General features: G+C 52.4%; 1 protein-coding gene across 11 annotated transcripts in view; it reads left to right on the top strand.

Annotated features, from left to right (window-relative positions):
- COL13A1 (collagen type XIII alpha 1 chain) overlaps nucleotides 1-21,016 on the top strand; it is a 90,799-nt gene that overhangs the window by 14,459 nt on the left and 55,324 nt on the right. For 9 of the 11 annotated variants that reach the window (XM_078345679.1, XM_078345678.1, XM_078345675.1 and 6 more), the window contains exons 6-13: nucleotides 5,479-5,514; nucleotides 6,349-6,375; nucleotides 7,420-7,446; nucleotides 11,312-11,338; nucleotides 11,435-11,461; nucleotides 12,295-12,321; nucleotides 15,385-15,450; nucleotides 19,974-20,081. In XM_078345679.1, coding sequence (XP_078201805.1) covers nucleotides 5,479-5,514; nucleotides 6,349-6,375; nucleotides 7,420-7,446; nucleotides 11,312-11,338; nucleotides 11,435-11,461; nucleotides 12,295-12,321; nucleotides 15,385-15,450; nucleotides 19,974-20,081 — 345 coding nt within the window. Of the gene's footprint in view, nucleotides 1-5,478; nucleotides 5,515-6,348; nucleotides 6,376-7,419; nucleotides 7,447-11,311; nucleotides 11,339-11,434; nucleotides 11,462-12,294; nucleotides 12,322-14,170; nucleotides 14,228-15,384; nucleotides 15,451-19,973; nucleotides 20,082-21,016 lie in introns of all 11 variants that reach the window. The other 2 variants (XM_078345671.1, XM_078345677.1) reach the window with 2 other exon arrangements.

Below are 21,016 nucleotides of genomic sequence, written 5' to 3'. Positions count from 1 at the left end.
CTGGTCCTGATGAAGGTGGTGATGGGAAGGTCATAGAAACAGAAGACAGTCAGTCCTCCCGGTTGGAACATAGAGGACCGAGCCTGGTGTGTTAGGAGGACAGGGAGTAACACAGCACACAGGCCCTACCCTGGGCCGCCATCTCTGTCTGCCTTCAGATGTTCTGTTGTGTGGATCCCACTGGTCCTCTAACACACTTTCGGCAAATTATGTCAACAGGCTACAGAAAAGTTACTGAAAAGCTCCACTGCTGGAGACGTGTTCAGGGCAGTAATTGGCCTCTGCTCCTCCTGGCCTCAGCCCAGCACATATACCTAATCAGAAACATACCTGCTGCACTGGATTTGACTCGAATGGTGTAAAGCACCTTCCGTTCAGGTAGCAGTGAGAGTGTCTGTCTCCCAGGCACCTATCACACGGTAGGTCTCCTTCACAGCTGTAAGGCAGGACCCACCAGCCCATTCTACAGAGGAGAAAACAGTTTCCTAACCTGTGGTTCCCCAACTAGTAAGTTCCTGAGCTCATGTTTGGCCAGGTCAGCCTCATCTCAAAGCCTGCATTCTTGCCTCAACACCCTGTTCTGCGTTTGAAACGCTACCGTTTAAAAGGATATTTACTTGAGGAGAAAGAAAATCCTCCAGGCGGGTGACTACATTGGCACCAGGAAAGGTGTTACCGTACCGAGGATCATAACCAGGCCCAGCATCCTCTGACTTTGGCCCCCATCACCCAGTGGCTGGAGCCATCCCTGCTTATTCCCCACTGGACAGCAGGTGCAACCTCCTCAGCTCCTTCCAGGAAGCCGCCCTGAGCTAACAGGAGCATGGATGGGGGAAGACAAAGAGTCCATTTAGTCATTAATGGGTAGAGGTCAAGTGGGCGTCCTTGGTGGCAGCCAGGGATGATGAAGAATGTGTGGCTTTCCACTCAGCCAGGAAAGGTCCAGGATAGATGCTGCTAATAAGAGCCAGCCTTGCCACTCTCAGGGGCCACCTGCCTCCCCTCTTGGAACTTGATAAATGGTCCAAGCAAAGGGGGGACCCCTCCAAGCACTTTGGAGGAGGCTACACTTTCTAATGAAGCAAGCTGGAGTACAGTGTTGGGGCATGTTGACTTTAAGGGAGGCTCATTAAACCGATGGCGAGGCTGGATCCCCGAGATGCTGGCAGGCCCAGCAGGCCTTGGGCAGGGGATCTGCCAGTCCTAGGAAATGCCCCATCTCAAAGGGGGCCCATGCCCTCTCTGAGCTCCCCAGTTTCTCTTCTGGGGCCAGGAGATATCTGAACTTCCAGTCTTCATCCACTAGGAGCCACCCCACACCAGGTAGACACACCTACCGAGTGTGTAATTCACTCCATTCATGTTTGTTAAGAGCCCAGTGCCTGCTAGGTGCTGCATAGACAGTGGAAACCTGACCTCAGTCAGCTTGCCCTCTGGGTACACGATCTAGTGGGAGAGATCAGCAAGCACATAATCCATGACAGTGCAGACAGCAAGTACTAAGCCAGGGGCTGGTTAGAGAGCTGTGGCACAAGGAGGAGGCACCAGACTTGGGGGAGGAGGGCAGGCAGGGAAAGCTTCCTGGAGGAGGGGATAATAACTGTAGTCAAGGACCAGTGAGAAGCCCTTACATTATGGTCAGGGGTTGGGCTTCGTCCTGAGGGTGTGAAGAGCCTGTAGGTTGTGTTAGGCTGATATAGTACATAGGCAGATTTGCAATTTAAAAGGATTTAGAAGGCCCAGGATGCAGCATATTTAGAAGAGGCTGCAGTGGGAGGCTGGCTGGAAAGCACTTGCAACAGCCAAGTCCTGGATTGGAGTAGAATCAGTGGGCTGGCCAGGAGGGCTGGACTTGCAAGCTGTTTTGGAGATGGAATTGGAGGATTTAGTGATGATAAAAAACGAGGATTGAGGGAGAAGCAGGAGCTCAAAATGATGCCACATTTCTGACTTGAGTAACAGAGTCCCCTTCCCCAGAAGGAATTAAACTCGTCTCCCCTGGTAAAGACGAAGAGTTTCCTTTACCAGGGGAGACGAGTTTAATTTGAGCGTGATGACTTAGAGATGCCATAATGTCCAACAGGAACGGTCATCTGCTGGAGGTCAGAGCATGTGGTCTGCCAGAGCTGGCTTCCTTATCGTACCAGGAATCTTAACCAGGCCCAGCAGCCTCTGACTTTGACCCCCATTACCCAGTGGCTTGAGCCATCCCTGGCAAGAGTGGACCATGCACACCTCACCTCCTCCCAACTGTGTTCAGTGACCTCACGTTGGTAGCTTGAAATCAGCTATGGTGGGTGTATTTACACCACAGACACTGGCAAATGCTGTGCAATGCAGGGCTCTCCTCTCCACCCTCCCCCACCCAGCTAATGGTTAAACATGTACCAGCATGGAGTCTTGTTGGTACTGACTTGGAGTGAGGGAGATAAAAAAATGAGGCAGCCCCTGGGCAGAGACACAACTGACCATCTTTCGGGTCAAATAAGAGAAGGGGGTCTTCCTGGTGGGTTTTTCCCAACAAGAACCTTCTGTCTGTGTATTTGCCAGTAGGAGAAAGGCAGGAAGGAGTAGGGATCCACTTTCAGAAGTGGAGACCCCCTTTGGCTCCCTTTTTGCTCTGACCTTGAATTAAGGGAGACAATTTCAGAGGTCAATGTAAAGCTTATTTCCCTTGTTCTGGTACAGAAGGGTGTAATAGTAAACCATGAATTAATGTACAAATACATCTGTTTTTTTGTGCATTTAATGTGATCCTAATCTCTGTCCGTTTTTCATGAGATTGGGAATCCAACAAAATTCTACTAGATACCAAAATGTATTATAAAAACAAGACCATTTACATGAACATATGGACAGAATGGGCAGGGCAGAAACGAAGCCAAATGCATGTGTCCATTTGGTATGTGACAAAGGCCTCATTTCACAATAGGAAGAGCAAGATCAATTGTTCAAGAAATGATGCTGGGGCAACCAATACGCCACTTAGAAAAAGGTAAAATGAAAGAGAGTTGTCGGTTTTTTTTATTATTAACGCCAATTTATTCATTATATCAGAATAATTTCCAGATGAACAAAATATTTAGATATAAAACCTGAAACCATAAAATACAAAGACAAAGCATGAGTGAACATTTTATAATTCTGAATGGGGGAAGGCCCTTTTCAACATGGCATAAAACCCAAATGCCATAGGAGAAGTTTATTAAGTTTGTCTATATAAATATAAAACATACCAGAAACAAAAAGACAAACGCCAAATTAGAAGAATAGTCACCACATATATGATTATCGGAGACTTATTTTTGACAAAGAGCTTCACTCAAATCAGTAGGAAGAAAAGCAAATAACCTAGCAGAAAACACTGGTAAACAGAAACAGGCAGAGAAACACTGGAAGTGATGTCTAACCTCAGGATATAATTGAAGAGATATAAATTAAAGTCTACTTCCAAGTCTCCCTAAATGCCTTTCCCAGGCCCAGCCTTTCCAGAAAGTGGCGTCCCAGTTTCCACTTGGTTCATGACAACAGTTCCCAAGATCTCTGAAAAAGCCTTGGTTAGCCCTGGATTTGGTCCTGGATTGGAGAGATTCATCCTGCTACCAGGGCGGGCTCTGTAATTAGCAAACTGTGTGATTATCCCTACCACGTAAACATTGTCCCTAGCGGGACTGAAGATGTTTCTTGGACTCCTCTACTCCTGACCTTTCCTTCAGGCTGCTTGGTGTGCAGAGTAGTTTACAGAAAGTTTACACTGAGAGGTTTCAGAGATGACATTGCATGGTTTCCGGGTTTTCTCCTTGGTCTATTCTTAGCATCACTTATCCTTGAGAGGAGAAAAGCCAGAGCCCCTTCCGATAGATGAATGGGATCTCCTCCCTTGTGCCCTTTTGGATGGCTGCCACAAACCCATCCTAAGCCTGTGGAAAACTTTAACTCGCTCCCTGTTGAACCAGGGCATCCACCTGGCGGGGTGCCCATCCCACCCAGCTGACGTGTTCCCTGAGCACAGGCCACTGGGCACTTGTGTTCGTGGCTTCAAGAAGGACCCTAGCAGCCTGGAGATGTTTTTGGGTCATAGCAGATGAATCCAGAGAAATCTTCTGGAGAGGATCTGATTCTAAAACTTGCTGCTTGACAAGGACAAACTTTCATTGATCCCAGGACATATTGAGCCCAACAGCAACCTTCCTCTATTCTGGAGCTTTCCTGTTTAGTTCAATTCAACAAGTGTCTGATGATGGCAGCTACCATTTCAATAGCCTTTACAAACATAATTAAATTTGATCTGATGATCCTATGGGGTTACACTGTTATCTCCAGTTATCTCTATATTATAGATGAGGAAACTGAGGCTCTGGGAGGTTAGACAACCTGCTCAGGGTCACACAGCCATAGTTGGAGGCAGGATTAGAATTTAGTCTGCCAGTCTAGAAAGCCCATGCTTGGGAAGAGATTGTAATTGTGTCAGCCAAAGGAGACCCCAAGCTGAGAACTGGGCATGTTTGTTTGGTGAACGGCAGGTGAGCCAGTGTGTCTGAGCAGAGAATAGATGGAAATATGTGGCAGGAAAGGAACTTAACATGGTTGATCGGGATGGAATTGAAGTATGGCCTTGAACATGGTAGAAGGGAGCCCTTGCTGGTCCTTGAGAAAAGGGGTGACAAGACTCACATTTCTTAGCTCTCCATCACCCTTGACCACCTGGTCATCCCTCCTCAGCCCTGCATCATCACAGCCTTGTGCTTCTTCTAATCTCAGCACATCCCCTTTGTCCTGAATCTTGATCGTAAACCACTGGACTGTGACCAGTGAACCTGCTTCTAGTCTCCACCCTAAATATTTATTTGTGTTGCACTCTGCACCTCCGGGAAAATGAGCATGGATTGCTCTGCATCCCACAAAGATTAGGGATGCTCAGACATTGCCCAACTGCTAGGAGAAGCCTGCTGGCCAGGGTGAGAGGAACAGGAGCAATCTGACCTTTTCTAGCTAGAAACACACATTTTGAAGGTCAAGTTCTGATAGCCAAACCATCCTTAGGTAAGTGGCCATGAGCCATGACCATGTAAATAAAAAAAGGGCTTAGATGATCGCAGTCCAGGAGTTCAGTGTGCTTCAGGCTGAGTGTCTGCTGACCTTGCTGTCCCATGCATCTGTTTACAAGCCACACATCCACAGTGGTGAGGAGCTCTCCAGGGCCACTTCCCGGAAGTAGACCCAAAGGACATTGGCCCCTTCCTGTTCCTTCCCCACCCCCAGCCCCCGCAGGAGATTTCCTATGATGTTCCATTTCCTCATTCTCCATCTTCCCTCCCAATCTGCTAACCACAGTGAGTGTCCCCCAAGGATGATCACACAGAGTGAGAGGGATGGGAGCACAGATGAACTGGAGGGCTAGGGATTGGCTGCGTCTCCTGCTTGCTCAACCTTACTTGTCTCCTGTTTGTTTTTTGTTTTTGTTTTTTTTTTTTCCAGGGTCAACCAGGCACTCGAGGTTTTCCTGGATTTCCGGTAAGTGGAGAAGGCTGAAGTTAGCTGTGTCCCAGGTGGTCTGCAGGCCTGATTAGGTTAAACTTCATCTGAGGTCAGCCCTGGTTCCTCTCTTTCCCTCCCAAACCCTGGTCATTAAGGACCTGCTTCTGCAGCCATTCATGGACACCAACTCAGGACAGTAGCTCAGCAGTCAGGTCATGGTACAAGGAATAAATGCAGGGAAGCAAATACACAAATAAGGGGCAGTAGGACCAGCTCCAGGTGAGTGAAGTCACAGGCTGATAAGCCCCAGCATGACCTGGGAATATGGAATGGACGATGCCCTGCAGGAGATCACCCTGCAGCTCAGCCTATGCCTGGGCTTTGAAAGGAGATCCAACAGTGGGGTGGCCATCTGGGTGTCCTTGACCTCTGCCTATGGGGCCTAAGACAGGTTCTGACAGGCAGAGCAGACGGAGAAGTTCCCCTTTTTTCCCAGCCTCAGTGCAGGCCAGACCCTGATTTCTAGGGACACATCACCACCTCTGCACTCAGGGCAAGGGTGATGTCTTTGACATTAATGGGGAGGCCACCCATTGGGTTCTCTCTTGAGCTGTGCCCCTGGCATCCAGCATTTCATTCCCTCCTCACAAGGACCCTTTGTAGAACGTTCTGTTTCTCTCAGCCCCATTTCAGGATGGGAAATTGAGGCCTAGGCTTACCCATGGTCACATAACACGTATGCGGTCAAGCAGGGCCTTGAGCTCCAACTTGTCAGAATCCAGAATCCGTGCTTTTCCCCACTGCCCAGGTAGCCTCTTTGGGAGGAGGCATGTGATGCTCAGTCTTTACATCTGGCCTTTCTGGTTTCAGGGTCCCATTGGGCTGGACGGTAAACCGGTAAGTGAACTTGCTCCTCCTCCTCACTGCAGGTCAGTGATCTTGGATCTCTTGGTCCTTCTGCAAGATCCTGGCTCCTTGGAAGATGCTTTACTTAGAAAGAAAAGTCCTGGGGCTGAAGGTTGTCACTAGTGGGAGGAGGAGGGGGCCCTCTAAGCTACTCCTGACCCCAGTGGCCTTCCCAAGGGCACAGGTCCCCAGCTGCTCAGCTTGGCTTTCAGAGTCCAAGAGAGAGCCATCCCTGGTATGGGTGATTCTGGATGGGGTGGGAGTGAGGCCAGGAGGCAGTGGGGAGAGTGAAGGCTGCAGAGGTGTAATCGCTGGTCTAAGAAGCCTGTCTACTTGTGTACATGCTGGCCCCTGCTCCAGAGCACCTGTGTCTTCCATGGCCCTGTCCTCAAGATCCGGGTCTTCCCTCCCTGACTGAGACCCCACACGTGTTCAAGTCCATGTGAAGACTGCTTCCCGCCATAGCTCCTCTCTTCATTCATTTCAATCCTTTGGACTTGGTCCCCTGACACAAATGTTCATGGGGGGAAGCAGTCCCCTCCCCAGTCCTAGGAGCAAGTCAGCTGGAAGGGAGCATGATTCATCCAAAGCCCTCAGGGTGGATGGAATGCAGCCCCATGAACATCCACGCCTGGCCCCACCACTCGCCTCTCTCAATTGAGGGACTCTAGTACTGCCCAGTCACTCCCTAACTAAAGACCAGCAAGCTAAGTGCAGCCAAGGGGCACCGGCAATCATTTCTACTCATGTCACAGGGCCAGGGATCCCCCAAAACTACCCTGGATATGTGGATGGGGTGAGGGTCGGGGTCCAAGGAGACTACCCCCACCTCTGCTCTCTGAAGGGCAGGCAGCTGCTAGTGAGGCCCAGTGAGGAGCAGTGAGCAAATAACCTTGCCTTAGGGACTGGGTGAAGGAGTACACAAGCCAAAAGGCACAAATGGAGCCCAGGGGGCAGGGAGGAGCATGGGGGACAGTGGGTTGAACATCTGGGCCACAAACAGCACACCTGGTACTCACCCTCTTCTCCTTCTAGGGCCACCCGGGACCAAAGGGGGAGATGGTAAGAGCCCAGATTCCCTGCCTTCTCGAGATGGGTGGGGGTTGGCCTGGCCTCACAGGCAGAGCCAAGCACTGCAAAGCAGGTCCTGCAGGAACAGCAGGAGTGGCTGCCCGTGCTGGTCACTCCCCAGCTGTGTAAGCCACATGCCCTGGATCCTCACACCAATGTTGAGGAAGGAGAGATGGGCAGGGGCTTCTCCATCTGAAGCATGAGGATGGGAGATCTAGAGAGAGTGCACATCCTGGCCGGTAGCAACTGTTGCTTCTCCACCTTTTTGGGGCCCGAAGCACTCCAGTTCCCTGGGCAGATCAATCTGGGCGGTGGCCGCAGGGTGCTGTGATGTGGTGGGGAAACGCTTGCTCCTGTTTCCGACTTGCCAACTGGCCCAAACTCCAAACAGAAACTCCCAGGAAGGCATGGGGAGAGGAGGCAGTGGGAGGAAGAGCTGGTGTTGGAATCCAGGTCCCCTAGCAAGGTTTCCTCTCCATCACAGCTGCCTCCACTGCAAATGCATTTTCCTCCCGCCCCGACCCTATTCCTAGGCATGCTATGCACATGGGTGGTGTAGTGAGGATGGAGGCAGGAATAAACTGCCATGCCACATTGTTACAGAGCCATAAAGGGTTTGGGGCACTTATCCCTTCATCCCCCATCCGCTGCCCTCTTTCCCTCTCTGGCAGCTTTACGATACCCTAAGGTAGCCCATGGTCCCTCATAAGTAATAATAATGGTCATCCTATAGGCACCATTCTGTCATCCTCATAACAGCTTATCATCCCCACTTCATGAGAGGGGAAATTGAGGCACAGAATGTCAAAGTACATTGCCTGAGATCACAAAGCTCCTAAATACCAGAGCTGAGATTCAGATCCATGCAGTGGGGTCTTACCCTTCAATCACACCTCTTCTCAGCTGCCGGCACTTTGTCCCCTTCCTCCAGGGTCCTCTTCCTCCAGGGTCCTTCCACGGGGCCCCTCATCCTGCCCTCACCCTGCCCACACCATTCCTCTGCCCCATGCTCTTGACCACCCGTCTGTTCGGGGATGAGAGCTAACTCAACAGAAAAGGTAAGCCCACCCTCTCTCCCATGAGCCCACATCAGTGGGATAGGTCCCCTGCTTGCCCCATCAAATCTGGCAGGCCACAGAGCCATGCGACTCCTGTTTGGCTTGGCATGGGGACCCAAGCTGTTAGTTGCCCACCACTGTCCAGCTTCGTTACCTTGGCCTGCTCTTCATCTGTTCATCTTCCGCCCCAGATGCTGTCCCCTCCGCTGGTGTCCTACTGGGGCACTGGCACTCGCCCTCATGCATTTAACCTGTGTCCTCACTTGTTGAAAGGGAGTCCCCTGTGCCTTACCCACTTCACATTATTCCCAAGAACCTGAAATAAGGTGTTGAGGTGTTGGGAAGACACAGTTGTACAATAGTGCAGCTGTGGGGTGGACAGGACTGGGGTTCTGAGACGCAGGAATGACATAAGGGCTGTAAAGCAGGGCCTGGACTGAGTCCAGACTCACCCACAGGGCTGTCAGAAGAGCAAGCAGTGCTTGGAACACGCCTGGCACACAGAGAAGCAGTGGCGGTTAGCGGAGGGCTGGTGGCAAGTGCTGAGCACGTCAGCCGTGACCATGGCCCTTAAAGGGGCAGGTGCTGCCCAGCTGGAGATAACTGGCGCCATGTGTTGTTGGGCCTCGACATAATTAAGAGAAACTTGAAATCCAGATTTTTATTTGCACTCTGCTTGCTCTTAAGTGTTGGCAACTAGTTGAAATAAAACCATGTGGGACAAACGAAATCCCTATGGAGACCACAACTGTCCCCTGGGCCACTGTTTGGGATGTCTGGTCTCAACTGTCAAGTCTCTGCAGTCCTAAAACTCCGCCTGCCCCTCCCCCATCACACCTATCTGTCTGTCCTGACAGGATGACCTGGTCACCTGTGGTCTCGGCCTGGGTTCCCTGCTAGATGAATCACGTGCTGCAAAACTTCACTCTAAACACTGCCAGGCTGAGAGCGGTGGCTCACACCTGTAATCCCAGCACTTTGGGAGGCCAGCGCAGGCAGATTGTTTGAGTCTGGGAGTCTGAGAGCAGCCTGAGCACCATGGCAAAACCCTGTCTCTACTAAAAAAAAAAAAAAAAAAAAAAATAGAAAAATTAGCCAGCATGGTGGTGTGTGCCTGTAGTCCCAGCCAGTTGTGAGGCAGAGGTGGGAAAATCACGTGAACCCAGGAGGCAGAGGCTGCAGTGAGCTGAGGTTGCACCACTGCACTCCAGTCTGGGCAACAGAGTGAGACCCTGTCTCAATAAAACACTAAAAAAATAAATAAACGCTCGGCCAGCCACATGGGCTGGGAGTGCCATATGGATGATCCCAAAGGCCACTTCTCCCTTCCAATGATGCTCTTGGGAGTTTCCCAGTTTGGAGGTGGCCCAGTTGGCAAGTCGGGAGAAGGAGCAAGGCTCTCGATCATCACAGCATGCTGCAGCCATCTCCCTGATGGACCCGCCCATGGGGATCTGCAGTGCTACAGGCCCCAGAGAGACTGGTCCAGCAGGTGGTCCTCACAGGCCCCAAGATGGTGGCTCAAAGGGACGGGCTAATGGCTCTAGCCAAGTCTAGAAGCTCTGACTCCCAAGGTTTGGCCCAGTTCCGAGCATTTGGTGGAGTGGAAACAGCTGGACCTTGGCAATCAGACAAACCTGGGCTCCTGTCCCAGTGCTACCATTCGCTAAGCCACAGGGCCTTGTCTCTGTCACCTCGCTCAGGAGCTGGAGCGGACACGAGCATCTCCCTCACAGGCACATACCTGAAGAGCCAGCCTCAGAGTGGATCCTCAACTCATAAGGCATTTGTTTTCTCCTCTTCCCCCTATACCAGCCTGAGTGCACCCTACTAAGATAGCCAGGATGTGCTGGGCCCTCCTCAGACAGCAAGGGTCCCTCCCAACCCCGGCTCCTTTCCTGGCCCTGTGATGACAAGACAGCCTTGAAGCAAATCTCAAGACCAACCCCCACTTTTTTTTGAGATGGAGTCTCACTCTTGTTGCCCAGGCTGGAGTGCAGTGGTGCGATCTCAGCTCATGCAACCTTCACATCCTGGGTTCAAGAGATTCTCCTGCCTCAGCCTCCCAAGTCACTGGGATTACAGGCATGTGCCACCACGCCCAGCTAATTTTTGTATTTTTAGTAGAGGGGGGGTTTCTCCATGTTGGTCAGGCTGGTCTCAGACTCCCAAGATCTTCCTGCCTTGGCCTCCCAAAGGGCTGAGATTACAGGCGTGAGCCACCATGCCCAGCTAAGGCCCCTTATATTCCTTCAAGAAGTCCAGAACATGGCTTCAGTTGCCAATTTCATGCTTCCTTTTTTTTTTTTTGCCAAAGGTTTCTCCAAGGCTCCCAGTGTCTGAGACACTGGCCCAGCCCTCCAGGCCAAAACCCCTCTGGTTCAGTGGGCTTCACTGCAGCCTGGGAGGCAGAAGATGGAATGCACTAGTATCTCCCAGAGGCTTGGTGTGCAAGAGGCAGGGTGTCCCATTGAGCAGAAAACTCCCTGACATCTAGGTGCAGCCCCTCCATAGCTGGCCCATGAGATGCTGGTGGTTGGAGAAATGGATGAAAGATGCCATCTGTCCTTCATCACAGCCCCTAGTCCTGCCCACTAGGGGGTGAAGAAGCTGAGGCTCTTCAGATGAGGCCACACCACCTTGAACATGGTGGGCATGGGAAGACCTGGCCATGGCTGGCAGAGCTCAGCCCTCGGGATTCCAGGAGTTCTAAAAAGCCCCAGTCTCTACCCAGGCAGGTGTCCCCAATTGGTCATCTTCTGTCTGCCCACTGACCTGTGTGTGTTTGCTTCCCACAGGGTCTGACAGGTCCCCCAGGACAGCCGGTTGGTACCTCGTCCTTCTATTTCCTAGCAGAGAAGCTTCGGGTGGCTGTGACCTTAGCTTCGGTTTCTAACTCTCTCATCTCCGTCTCTTTGTAGGGACCTCAGGGACAAAAAGGAGAAAAGGTAAGAGCAATGGAGGTTTCCTAGAGGCACCATCTCAGGAAATGGCCTCCCAACCAGCAGAAAGGGGTCAATAGCGGTTATTTTCAAGCTTTAGTTTTAATTGACAGACCCTGAGGGGCGGCATAACAGATTCAGTTGACGATGCTCCTGGTGACATCTTTTTCTTGGAGTGAGGGTTCCTCTTGGAGCCTGGCCCGGGTGACATCTTTTTCCAGGGGTCCTCTTGGAGCCTGGCCCTCTTCAGCCTCTTTCTGGCCCCTCCCAGCTATCACCCCATGGTGTTCCCTGACACCTCCATGAGCCTCTGGGATTCTGAGGCATCAATCTGTAAACCACTGGCCTGGCATCCAGCCCTCTCTGTGTTGTTGAATTTCTGATAGAGACTCTGCTGTGCTTGCCCCTAGGTGGCTGGTACAGGGGCCTGGCGCTCCCAGCTCAGAGAAGGTGGCTTGGGGATCCCCATGGTGCCAGATGCTCCCATCTAGGGGCTCCTGTTCAGGGATGTTGGGTGGACTTGCCTAGAGGGTCAACCTTTAAGTAGGCATGGAGCATAACTCCCGACTCTGCCATATGGCAAGTGGTATAAAGTGAAGCCTCGCCCCTTGGCTCCATGGGGCCACTTCCAGGCAGTCCCTGGAAGTTTCTTCCCTGCTTCTCACCAGGGGCAAGGGAGGGACTTAGTTCTCCTGCCTCAGAGGGCTCAGACCAAAACTAGAGCAGAAGGGCCGGTAAGTGATGAGATGTGAGGCATGTCCTGAAGCCCTGGGGGTGCCTCAGAGACAGGTGCCCCAGCAAGTGCCTAACACCCCCTTCCCCTTCCCTCTCCTTCCCAGGGTCAGTGTGGAGAGTACCCACACCGGGTAAGTGAACCCCTAAAACTGAGCAGAGTCCTTTAATCCATCCCTGGGTCATAGCCCCCAGCCCAGGCTCATCTCCCTGGGGTCTCCAGTTCCTAACAGAGTGTGGGGGAACAGGAGTACCCAGCACCCTCTGCTCTCAACCCATCAGAGAGTGGGGATTGGGGTGGCAGTGTGTCTGGCGGGAGCAGCTGATGTGTTTCTCCGGCCATGTGCCATGTGGAGCTGCTCATCACCTGTGCGTGTCTGTACATCTGCCCCTTTGTATGTACGTCCGACTCGGTATGTTGGAGGCTCTTGCTGTGTGTCTGGAGCTCTGTGGCTCCTCTGCACTTTGCCCTCTGAGGCAGCACCGATTGTGTGAGTCTGTTTGACTCCCCACCCATCCAGCATGTGTGACAGGGGGAAGGGGAGTGTCTGGTAGCCTAGCCGTGGCCAAAAAAGTGGGACTTTGAGATTAGTCATTGTATCAGATGATGGTATTTCAGATCCAAACCTCAATAATGGGAGATAATCAGGGATGGACTGTAGCAATTCAAGGATAAAGTCTCTCCTTGGCCTCTTTAAGATCAGAGGAAACCCTTCTCTAAGCAGGGTGGGGATTTCAGGCTGAGGTGGTTGCTCTGCCCACCCCCACCTGCTCCTTCCTTTTCCTTGCTCCACCCCAAGATGCAGAACCCAAAAGACTGCTGCTGTCCTGTTAGGAATCTTCACACTTGTGTTCCAGCAGCAGGGTCCAACTTGGGACAGGGGAGAGCAAGATATGCACAGCTTCCTCCAGCAGGAGCCCCAGTGAGCTGGACCCAGAAAAAATGCCCCTCATTTTGTGGATTGGCCTCGTTGCTCCCAGACCTGGAAGCCGGGATGGAGGATGGGCATCTTTAGGTGTCCCTCCCCTCTGTCACGTGCCTTATGGTGCTCAGCCAGTCCAGGTAGTGGGATTTTGGGAGTGGAGACAGACATAAGCAAGGCTCAGTGTCAACTTGACTCCAAAAGGCTGTCAGGAGGGCCATGCTAACAGGCCCAGCCTCTGCGCAGACCCTCAGGAGGCTGGAAGGCAGGCCTGAGCTCTGGATTCCTGGGCAAAGGAACCACTGTGAGCCTGGTACGTGAGAGGCTGGGATGGGTTTAAGGCTGCGGCAGTGCTGGGCCTGGGCTGAGGGAGGCAGGCAGGCCGGCAGCAGCGCAGAGCCAGCCTGTCAGCGGCATGTGCTCCAGGGATGCAGGGGCCCTAGTGTTCCGGGAAGCCTGATCCTGATACAATAATAGAAGGTCAGCTGTGTGTATTTGAAACGATGGGCTCACAGGATTGTTATGTTACCCGAAAGAAGACAGCATCCCCTGCACAAAACAATACAATAGCAGAGGCTTCGGTGGTGTCACCTGTCCTTAGTGAGCACCTGGGGTGGGGTGGGTGCAGGGCGCTCTTACCCTCAGCCCAACGCAAGGGAAGGGAAGGGCGTAGTCACAGAAGGTTGGAGAAGACCCCTGGCCACAGGGTGCAGTGAAACATGGCCTCCTGACAGTGGCACTCTGGGGAGCATGTCAGATGTGGGGCGAGGGAGTAGATTTGGGGTCCCAGCTGAGGGGCAGAGCAAGTTTATTTAAAGAGGGTAGGAAATCAGGGGGTTTCTAGAGATCTGTTGGCTTTGCAAGGGGTCTGCAGGCAGGGTTGGAGTGGCAGGTCTCGAGGCCCAGAAGACACCAAGAGATTCAGGTGACTCTTCCTCCATTCCAGCCTGTGGCTGGAAGGAGAAGAGAGGGGTGGGGAGCAGGGGAGCTGGTGTCTGTGGGCTCTCCCTCATGTTCCCTGTTGCCCTGTCTCTGCCAACTCCATCCCCTCCCAAACTAGGAGTGCCTAAGCAGCATGCCAGCAGCTCTGCGCTCCAGCCAGATAATTTCCTTGAAGGTTTGTAGGTTCCAGAAGGTCTCCTGGCCCCTCTCCCCTGAGAGGCTTCCTGAACATACAGCCCAACATTGCACATCCCCAGGCCCCGGCAGTGGGAGCAGGTGGAGCTCTGTGTGCGACTGCTGCCCCAGAAGGCAGCAGCTGCAACCTGGAAAGGCTACGCTTGGGCTCCCGATCCCCAGCTGGGCACACTCGCAGCCCAAGCAGCTCCTGGTTTGTAATGCTCATCCTGGGAGTCGCTTGTGATTTAAGTGCTTTCAAAACCAAGCGGTTGATGACAGTGTATGCCATCTTTTTATTTTCGCGTGGGCTCTAAGGGCCTCCTAAAGCCAGGGGTTGCTCAGATTCAAGCAGTAGAGGGACTGGAAGCTGCAAGAACTTCCAGAAATGAAAATCACGTTAGATAATAGGATTGCAAGTTGCCTCCCTCAAAAACGCGGTTGAACTTTCTGGAGACATCTTTGCCCAGCCTCTATTTTCCAGGCCCTCCAGCCCCAGGGTGAGCCCTCAGCAGCACTTAGCATGTGCCCACAGTGGCCGCACCCTCAGCCAGCTCAGCCCGAGGAGCCAAGCTTGGCACTGCCCTTGACCACCCTCCCACATGTGCTGACACCAGCCTTTCTTGCTCAACCAAAAAAAGAACCCACCAGCCACACACCAGCCCAGCTTCAAGTACCAATTTTGCTGGCCTGGTGGCTCCCTGGCCAGAACCTCTGAGTTGGCTCCCTTCTGTCCAGCGAGCAGGGACGGGTGGGGCCGGCAGTGCAATGTTGGGCTGCATGTCCAGTAGCCTCTGCAGCCCAGCATGGCCACAGAGGGCAAGGCTGGCCATGGCGGAGGGCACTGTCCCATTCCGGGGGCTGCTGGCCAACACCCTAAACTCCGACCTGGAGTGCAAGGCCGGGTGATGACCACAGCTCCTCCCAGGGGACAGCTGTGCCATCCAAGGACAAGCTCCGCTCTGCACCCTCAAGCCAGGAGAGTACCCTGTCCACTCCTTCCTCCCGCTGCTCATGTGCACGCTAATCTCTCTTCTCTCTTCCTCTGCTCGGTTCCCTCTTGGCTGCCCTGCCCTCCTGGCGACTTTCGGCATCAATCTGAATACCTGGGATCTTTGGCCTTTGCCCTCTGGCCCTCCAACTCATCTTTCTCCTCAGCTGCTGCCTCTCCTCAATTCAGTGCGACTGGCTCCACCCCCGGTCATAAAAAGGCGGACGTTCCAGGTAGACACTTCCCATTTGTCCAGACCACGTGTGGTCTGGCTTTCCCGAGGGTCCTGGCAAACCTGCTGGGGCTGTAGACAAGGCCAGAACCTCACTCCAATTCAGTAAAATTAAATTAGACAAAAATAGATCCACGGGCCGGGCATGGTGGCTCACGCCTATAATCCCAGCACTTTGGGAGGCTGAGACCATCCTGGTCAACATGGTGAAACCCCGTCTCTACTAAAAATACAAAAATTAGCTGGGCATGGTGGTGCATGCCTGTAGTCCCAGCTATTCGGGAGGCTGAGGCAGGAGAATTACTTGAACCCAGGAGACGGAGGTTGCAGTGAGCCGAGATCACGCCATTACACTCCAGCCTGGGTAACAAGAGCGAAACTCCATCTCAAAAAAAAAATAGGTCCACGGATGCCATAGACATGGAAATACACACACACCTCAGGAGACACACAACTACTACCACACAATGATTACTCATAACAGCCACCAACAAGAGCTGTCAGTGTGTGCCAGGCACCCTGTTACCCATTTCACAGGCCTGGTTATATTTAATTCTCCAACAGTTTAATGAATCAGGCATGATCATCCTTATTTCACAGATGAGGAAATCAAGGCTCAGAGAGGTTAACCAAGTTGCCAAGGTCACACAGCCAGTGCATTGCAGAGCAGAAATTTGTACCCAGTCTCTCTGCCTGTAACTAGCTGTGTGATTTGGGGCAAGTTACTTGACCTCTCTGTGCCCCAGCTTTTTCATCTATAAAATATGGATAATAACGGTGTTTATTTCATAGGGCTTTTGTTGATATATAAAGCACTTGGAATAGTTCCTGGCACTGTTTAAGAGACATAATTGTTGGCTGTTATTATTACTACTATCCATATTTTGGAGATAAGGAAACTGAGGCTCAGAGAAGTGAATTGATTTGCCCAAGGTTATATTAACAGTAAGAGGCAGGATGGAAACTGGCATTGAAACAGAATTGGAATTGAAGTCAGGTCTTCAGACCCTCCATCTAGGGCTCTCTCGGCTGGACCTAACTCCTCTCTTCTTAGAAGAGTAGACCGCTTAGCATCTGACCCCTCGTAACCGGAGTTTGGGGAGCAAGGGAAGGGAATCTGTGGAGGGAATGTAGTCCACAGCCAACTTGTGGGCAACTGCTTCCTTCTTCCTGCCTTCTGAGCTCAAGGAGGTGGGACAGGGGCAGATCACAAACAGCAAAGCCATCAGGCCACTGCTCCTCAAGAGACCACAGCTTGATTCCAGGCCGGGTGGCCCGCCGTGCTCCTCACCTTTCTCACACTGCACTGGGTTCCCCCACCCAGTAAAGGGACACCAGCAGTGGCAGGGCTGACCTGCTTTCTAAAGCCTGACCATAGAGCCTCGAGTCACCATCCGGCGTGACTCAACAGTCAGGAGCCCAAGGGCCTGGACGTTTAGGCACCTGACTGAACAAGGCTGAAAACTCCCTCCAATTAACAGCTAAAAATACAGAGGGACACGTGACTCCAGTGCCACCCGAGCCTGCAGGCCGTGTATCACCTTACGCCAGCCAAATCCTCGAGAGCCTCTGTGTGCCCGAGCACTCACTGGAGCTTGGTTACTCAGGGGGCCTGCTGGCAGCACAGAGAAGCACCAGGCCCACCCCTGTCACCCACCCAAGCCCATGCCGGACCCCATTTCAGGAGAACTGAGTCCACACTCAGAATAGCCACTCTCGGGGCCCCAATGGCAGTGACCTCCAGGCCGTAGCTGTATCAGCTGTTCTTTGTTGAGCTCTTGCTGGGTTCCAGGCATTGTTGTGAGAATTCTACGCAAATTATCTCATGCATTCCCCACACCAGCCACCTCATTATCCCCGCTTTGCAAAGGAAGAAAATGAGAGGGGTGCAGGATTCTGTCCTGGCTGCTGCATGTTACTGCCTCCCTTTTCAAGAGCAAGAGGTTAAGCCAGAACTTTTTGTACTACCCTGACCTGCTTTCCAAAGTAGAGAAAGAAGACAAGAAGCTGCTGAGCTGCCTGCTGCAGACTCTGCCTCCAGAATCAGGTTTTTTACGCTGTCGGCCACGATGGACATAAAAATGCTTGTCCATTTCCTATCAATAAACCAATATTGATTTTACAGGCTCTGCAAGCCACTTAAACATTGGGTCTAAGATTCGCTGAAAAAAGAAACTTTAGATGAGATATGATGTGCTTTGCAGATGGCACTGGAGGTCATTTCCAAAGTGCAGAAAGAGTAGAGGGTGAGCCCTTTCTGCTGGGGACTTTCCAAATAGGAAAGAACAGGAAGAATCTGAAGTTCCAAGTTTGGGTCCTGGCACCACCGTGAATTCCCCTGTGATTTTGATCAGGGAATTCAACTTCTCGGAGCTTCAGTTTTCTCTTCTGCAACGCAAGACTTGCAACGTTGTGAAGATTCTAGAATTCGGGAGTTTGCTTCAGACTAAGCCTCCCCCATCTTGTGAATGTAGAAACACCATGAAAAACATAAACACAAAAAGTACAGGATTCTGAGGTGGTTCTGGGACCCAAGCAGCTGAATCAGATTTAATGTGGTTGAAAAGGAGGCTGCATTTGTCCCTTCTTAAGGCCTGAGGCTTAGTGAAGCCTTTCTCAGTTCAGAAGAGACAGTGCCACCTGAGACTTATCAATGACCTACAGGCAGGGCAGCCACCGAAGTGATTTCGGCACCTGCCTCCTCTGCCACCGACACCCTGAGCCCTAAAGTGGCTTCGCAGAGAGTGTGGCAGGATAAGGCCTGGATCCCAGAGTGATGCTGCTGGATGCCATCTGCCCACAGGTGTTCCAGCCACAAGCTGGTGCTAGCAGGTCTTGCTGAAAGCTTCCATTTCTCATTCCCAGGTTGTACACTCCTGTTTATCACCACGGCTTCCCTCTAGAGTTTGCAGCAAGCATCATCAGCTGCCCTCCTCACATGAGGAAGCTGGAGACCCAGTGTGTCATAGGGGCTTGCTGAGATCCTCTGAGAAAGGTGGGCCGGCCTGGAACCCCAGCCGCCTGCACCCCCCAGCATCCAGCCCGGAGCTCCCACAGCTGCCAGGAAGTTCTGCTTCAGCCCGTCTGCAGGGATGGTCCCCTCCTCACAAGAGCTAAGCCCAGATTGACCGAAGAGGTCATTTATCAAATAACGAACCAGGCTGAGAGCCGTGGCTCACGCCTGTAATCCCAGCACTTTGAGAGGCCAAGGTAGTTGGATCCTGAGGTCAGAAGTTTGAGACCAGCCTGACCAATGATGAAACCCCGTTTCTACTAAAAATACAAAAATTAGCTGGGCATGGTGGCATGCACCTGTAATCCCAGCTATTCGGGAGGCTGAGGCAGGAGAATCACTTGAATCCAGCAGGCGGAGGTTGTGGTAAGCTGAGATCATGCCACTACACTTCAGCTTGGGCAACAAAAGGTGAAACTCCGTCAAAACAAACAAAAACAGAAAATAATAAACCAGGGAACCAAAGTTGGTTTAGATCTAGGATGACTCTGCCTTGCCCCTGCCCTGAGATCTGGGTCACAAGCACCAGGCCATCTCCTCCTCCCAGGGGAGTGTGATGCCATCCCTACCTCCCTGGGCTCACAGTCCATTCTGGGGACAGGCATGGTGTGTGGTGCAGGCTGGGCTCAGAGAAGGTGGCGGAGGAGACAAGGGAATGATAACAGCCTCCCCGCAAAGCATAAAGCACTTCGACACAGCTTCCAAACTCTTTCAACAAAACTGAGGCTCAACTTTCCTCTGAGGCCAGGTAGATCCCCTAAGTAACAGAAGCAGGCTGTGTGTGACAAGGGCTAGGAGGGAGAGGACAAAAGCAGCCAGAGAACTCAGGCCCCACTTAAAGGTCAGCCACTCCTTGGACATAGGAATGTGGGCCCAGCACAGCCAGGGTCCCCAGTGTTTCATCAGAAGCCATCCGAATTTTGTACGTAAAGTCTCCTGCTCGGTTGTTTACTGAGCGAAACAAAATTCCATGGGCTTTGACCTAAGGATCCCATTTGATCCTCTGGGGCAGATAGTCAAAACAGCAAAAAGCTGAGACAGGAAATGAGGGCTATTGTTCCCATTCTGTGGCTGAGAGGCTGGGGCTTGGGGAGACCCTGTGCCTCACCACACAGGGAAGGTGACAGATGTAAGCCCAGCCCAAAGATTCCGGCCATCTGGCCAGGGTGGGAGCAGGCCTTTGGTTGGGCCAGGGGCTATCTCTCACCCACTCCTCTGCCTCTGCCATCTGCAGAACATCTCTACGTGGCTGCTCTGTGCAGCAAGTCCTCTTTGGAAGCCCCACCTTCGGGGACCTAATGTCTTGGCCTTCTTCTCACTGCCACCAGCCCCTGCATGTCATCACCACCACCACAGCATCATCACCATCATGCCACCATCTCCTCCCGCCATCACCACTGCCTTCCCAGCAGAAATCACAGCAGGCCTTCATGGGGTGCATGGCAGTAAGGATGGAGCTGGTCTGCAGCTTTGGGAGCCTTCCCTCTAACATTTGTTTTCACAAACCTCAGGGTGAACAGAGCCAGGCCAGCATCCAAGGTCCACCAGGGCCCCCAGGGCCCCCTGGACCCAGTGGACCTCTGGGGCACCCAGGACTGCCAGGGCCTATGGGGCCACCTGTAAGTATCCCCTTCCTCTCTCCTTCAAGACTTGTCCCAAGAACTCTCTGGAAGCCTCCTAACTTTGAATAGACAGTGGGTCCCCTAAAAAAGGCAGAAATGTCTTGGAAAGTCCATTGGATGTGGGTGAAGCACACAAGGGGCTACTCCTCCCCATCACGCTCACCACCTGTTGCACTCTGGCTCTGAAACACAGCTCGGGCCATGTCCCCTGCCTTCCAGGAAAGAGACCACTAATGGACTGTCCCATTCCCAGCCCCAGTAGAGGGGAATTTGGAAAGAGAATTCCCAAGGGCACCTCTGATGGCTATCCCTGAGCCCCTTAGGAAAACCTGAGTCAGGGGCAGTGGATTTTGAAGGAGGTAGTGAGGGTTCAGCCAACTACCTGGCACCCCAGTGACCAGGCCTTCCAGGGGTATGTGTGGGTTTCACACTGCTGGGCCACCTGCCAGCTGAGCTGAAGGTCCAGTCACCTGAGAGCCCCATGCCAAGCTTGAAGATGTGTCAAGCCTGTAGGGCCACTGCTTGAAGATGTGTCAAGCCTACAGGGCCACTGCCTGGAGGGCTCCAGAGAGGCCAACTGGCACCCCTCCAGACTGAACCACATTCAAGTGACAGGTCAAGCCCGGTGGCCACCAAGTCACCCATGTCCAAGCCCTGGCTAAGACTCCACTCTTTCCCTGGGTATCCAGACTTCAGAGAAAACGGGGCTTCCACCCACCCATAAGACTAATGATATTGAAGAGGCAGGTAAAGGGCAAATGCCTTTTTAATCACGTTTTTCCCACATGGTAGAAACAAAGCCTGTTTTTCCTTCTTATGACAAAAACACCATAAATTCATTGTGAAAAGAATGGAACATAGACAAAGATGATGTTTATTTGCATCTCTGATAGTTTGGCTGGAACAGAGTCCCAGAGGTGGAATCGCTAGGC

This window comes from Callithrix jacchus, chromosome 12, assembly GCF_049354715.1.
Source record: "Callithrix jacchus isolate 240 chromosome 12, calJac240_pri, whole genome shotgun sequence".
Lineage (NCBI taxonomy): Eukaryota > Metazoa > Chordata > Mammalia > Primates > Cebidae > Callithrix > Callithrix jacchus.
This window is presented reverse-complemented; position numbering and strand designations above follow the sequence as displayed.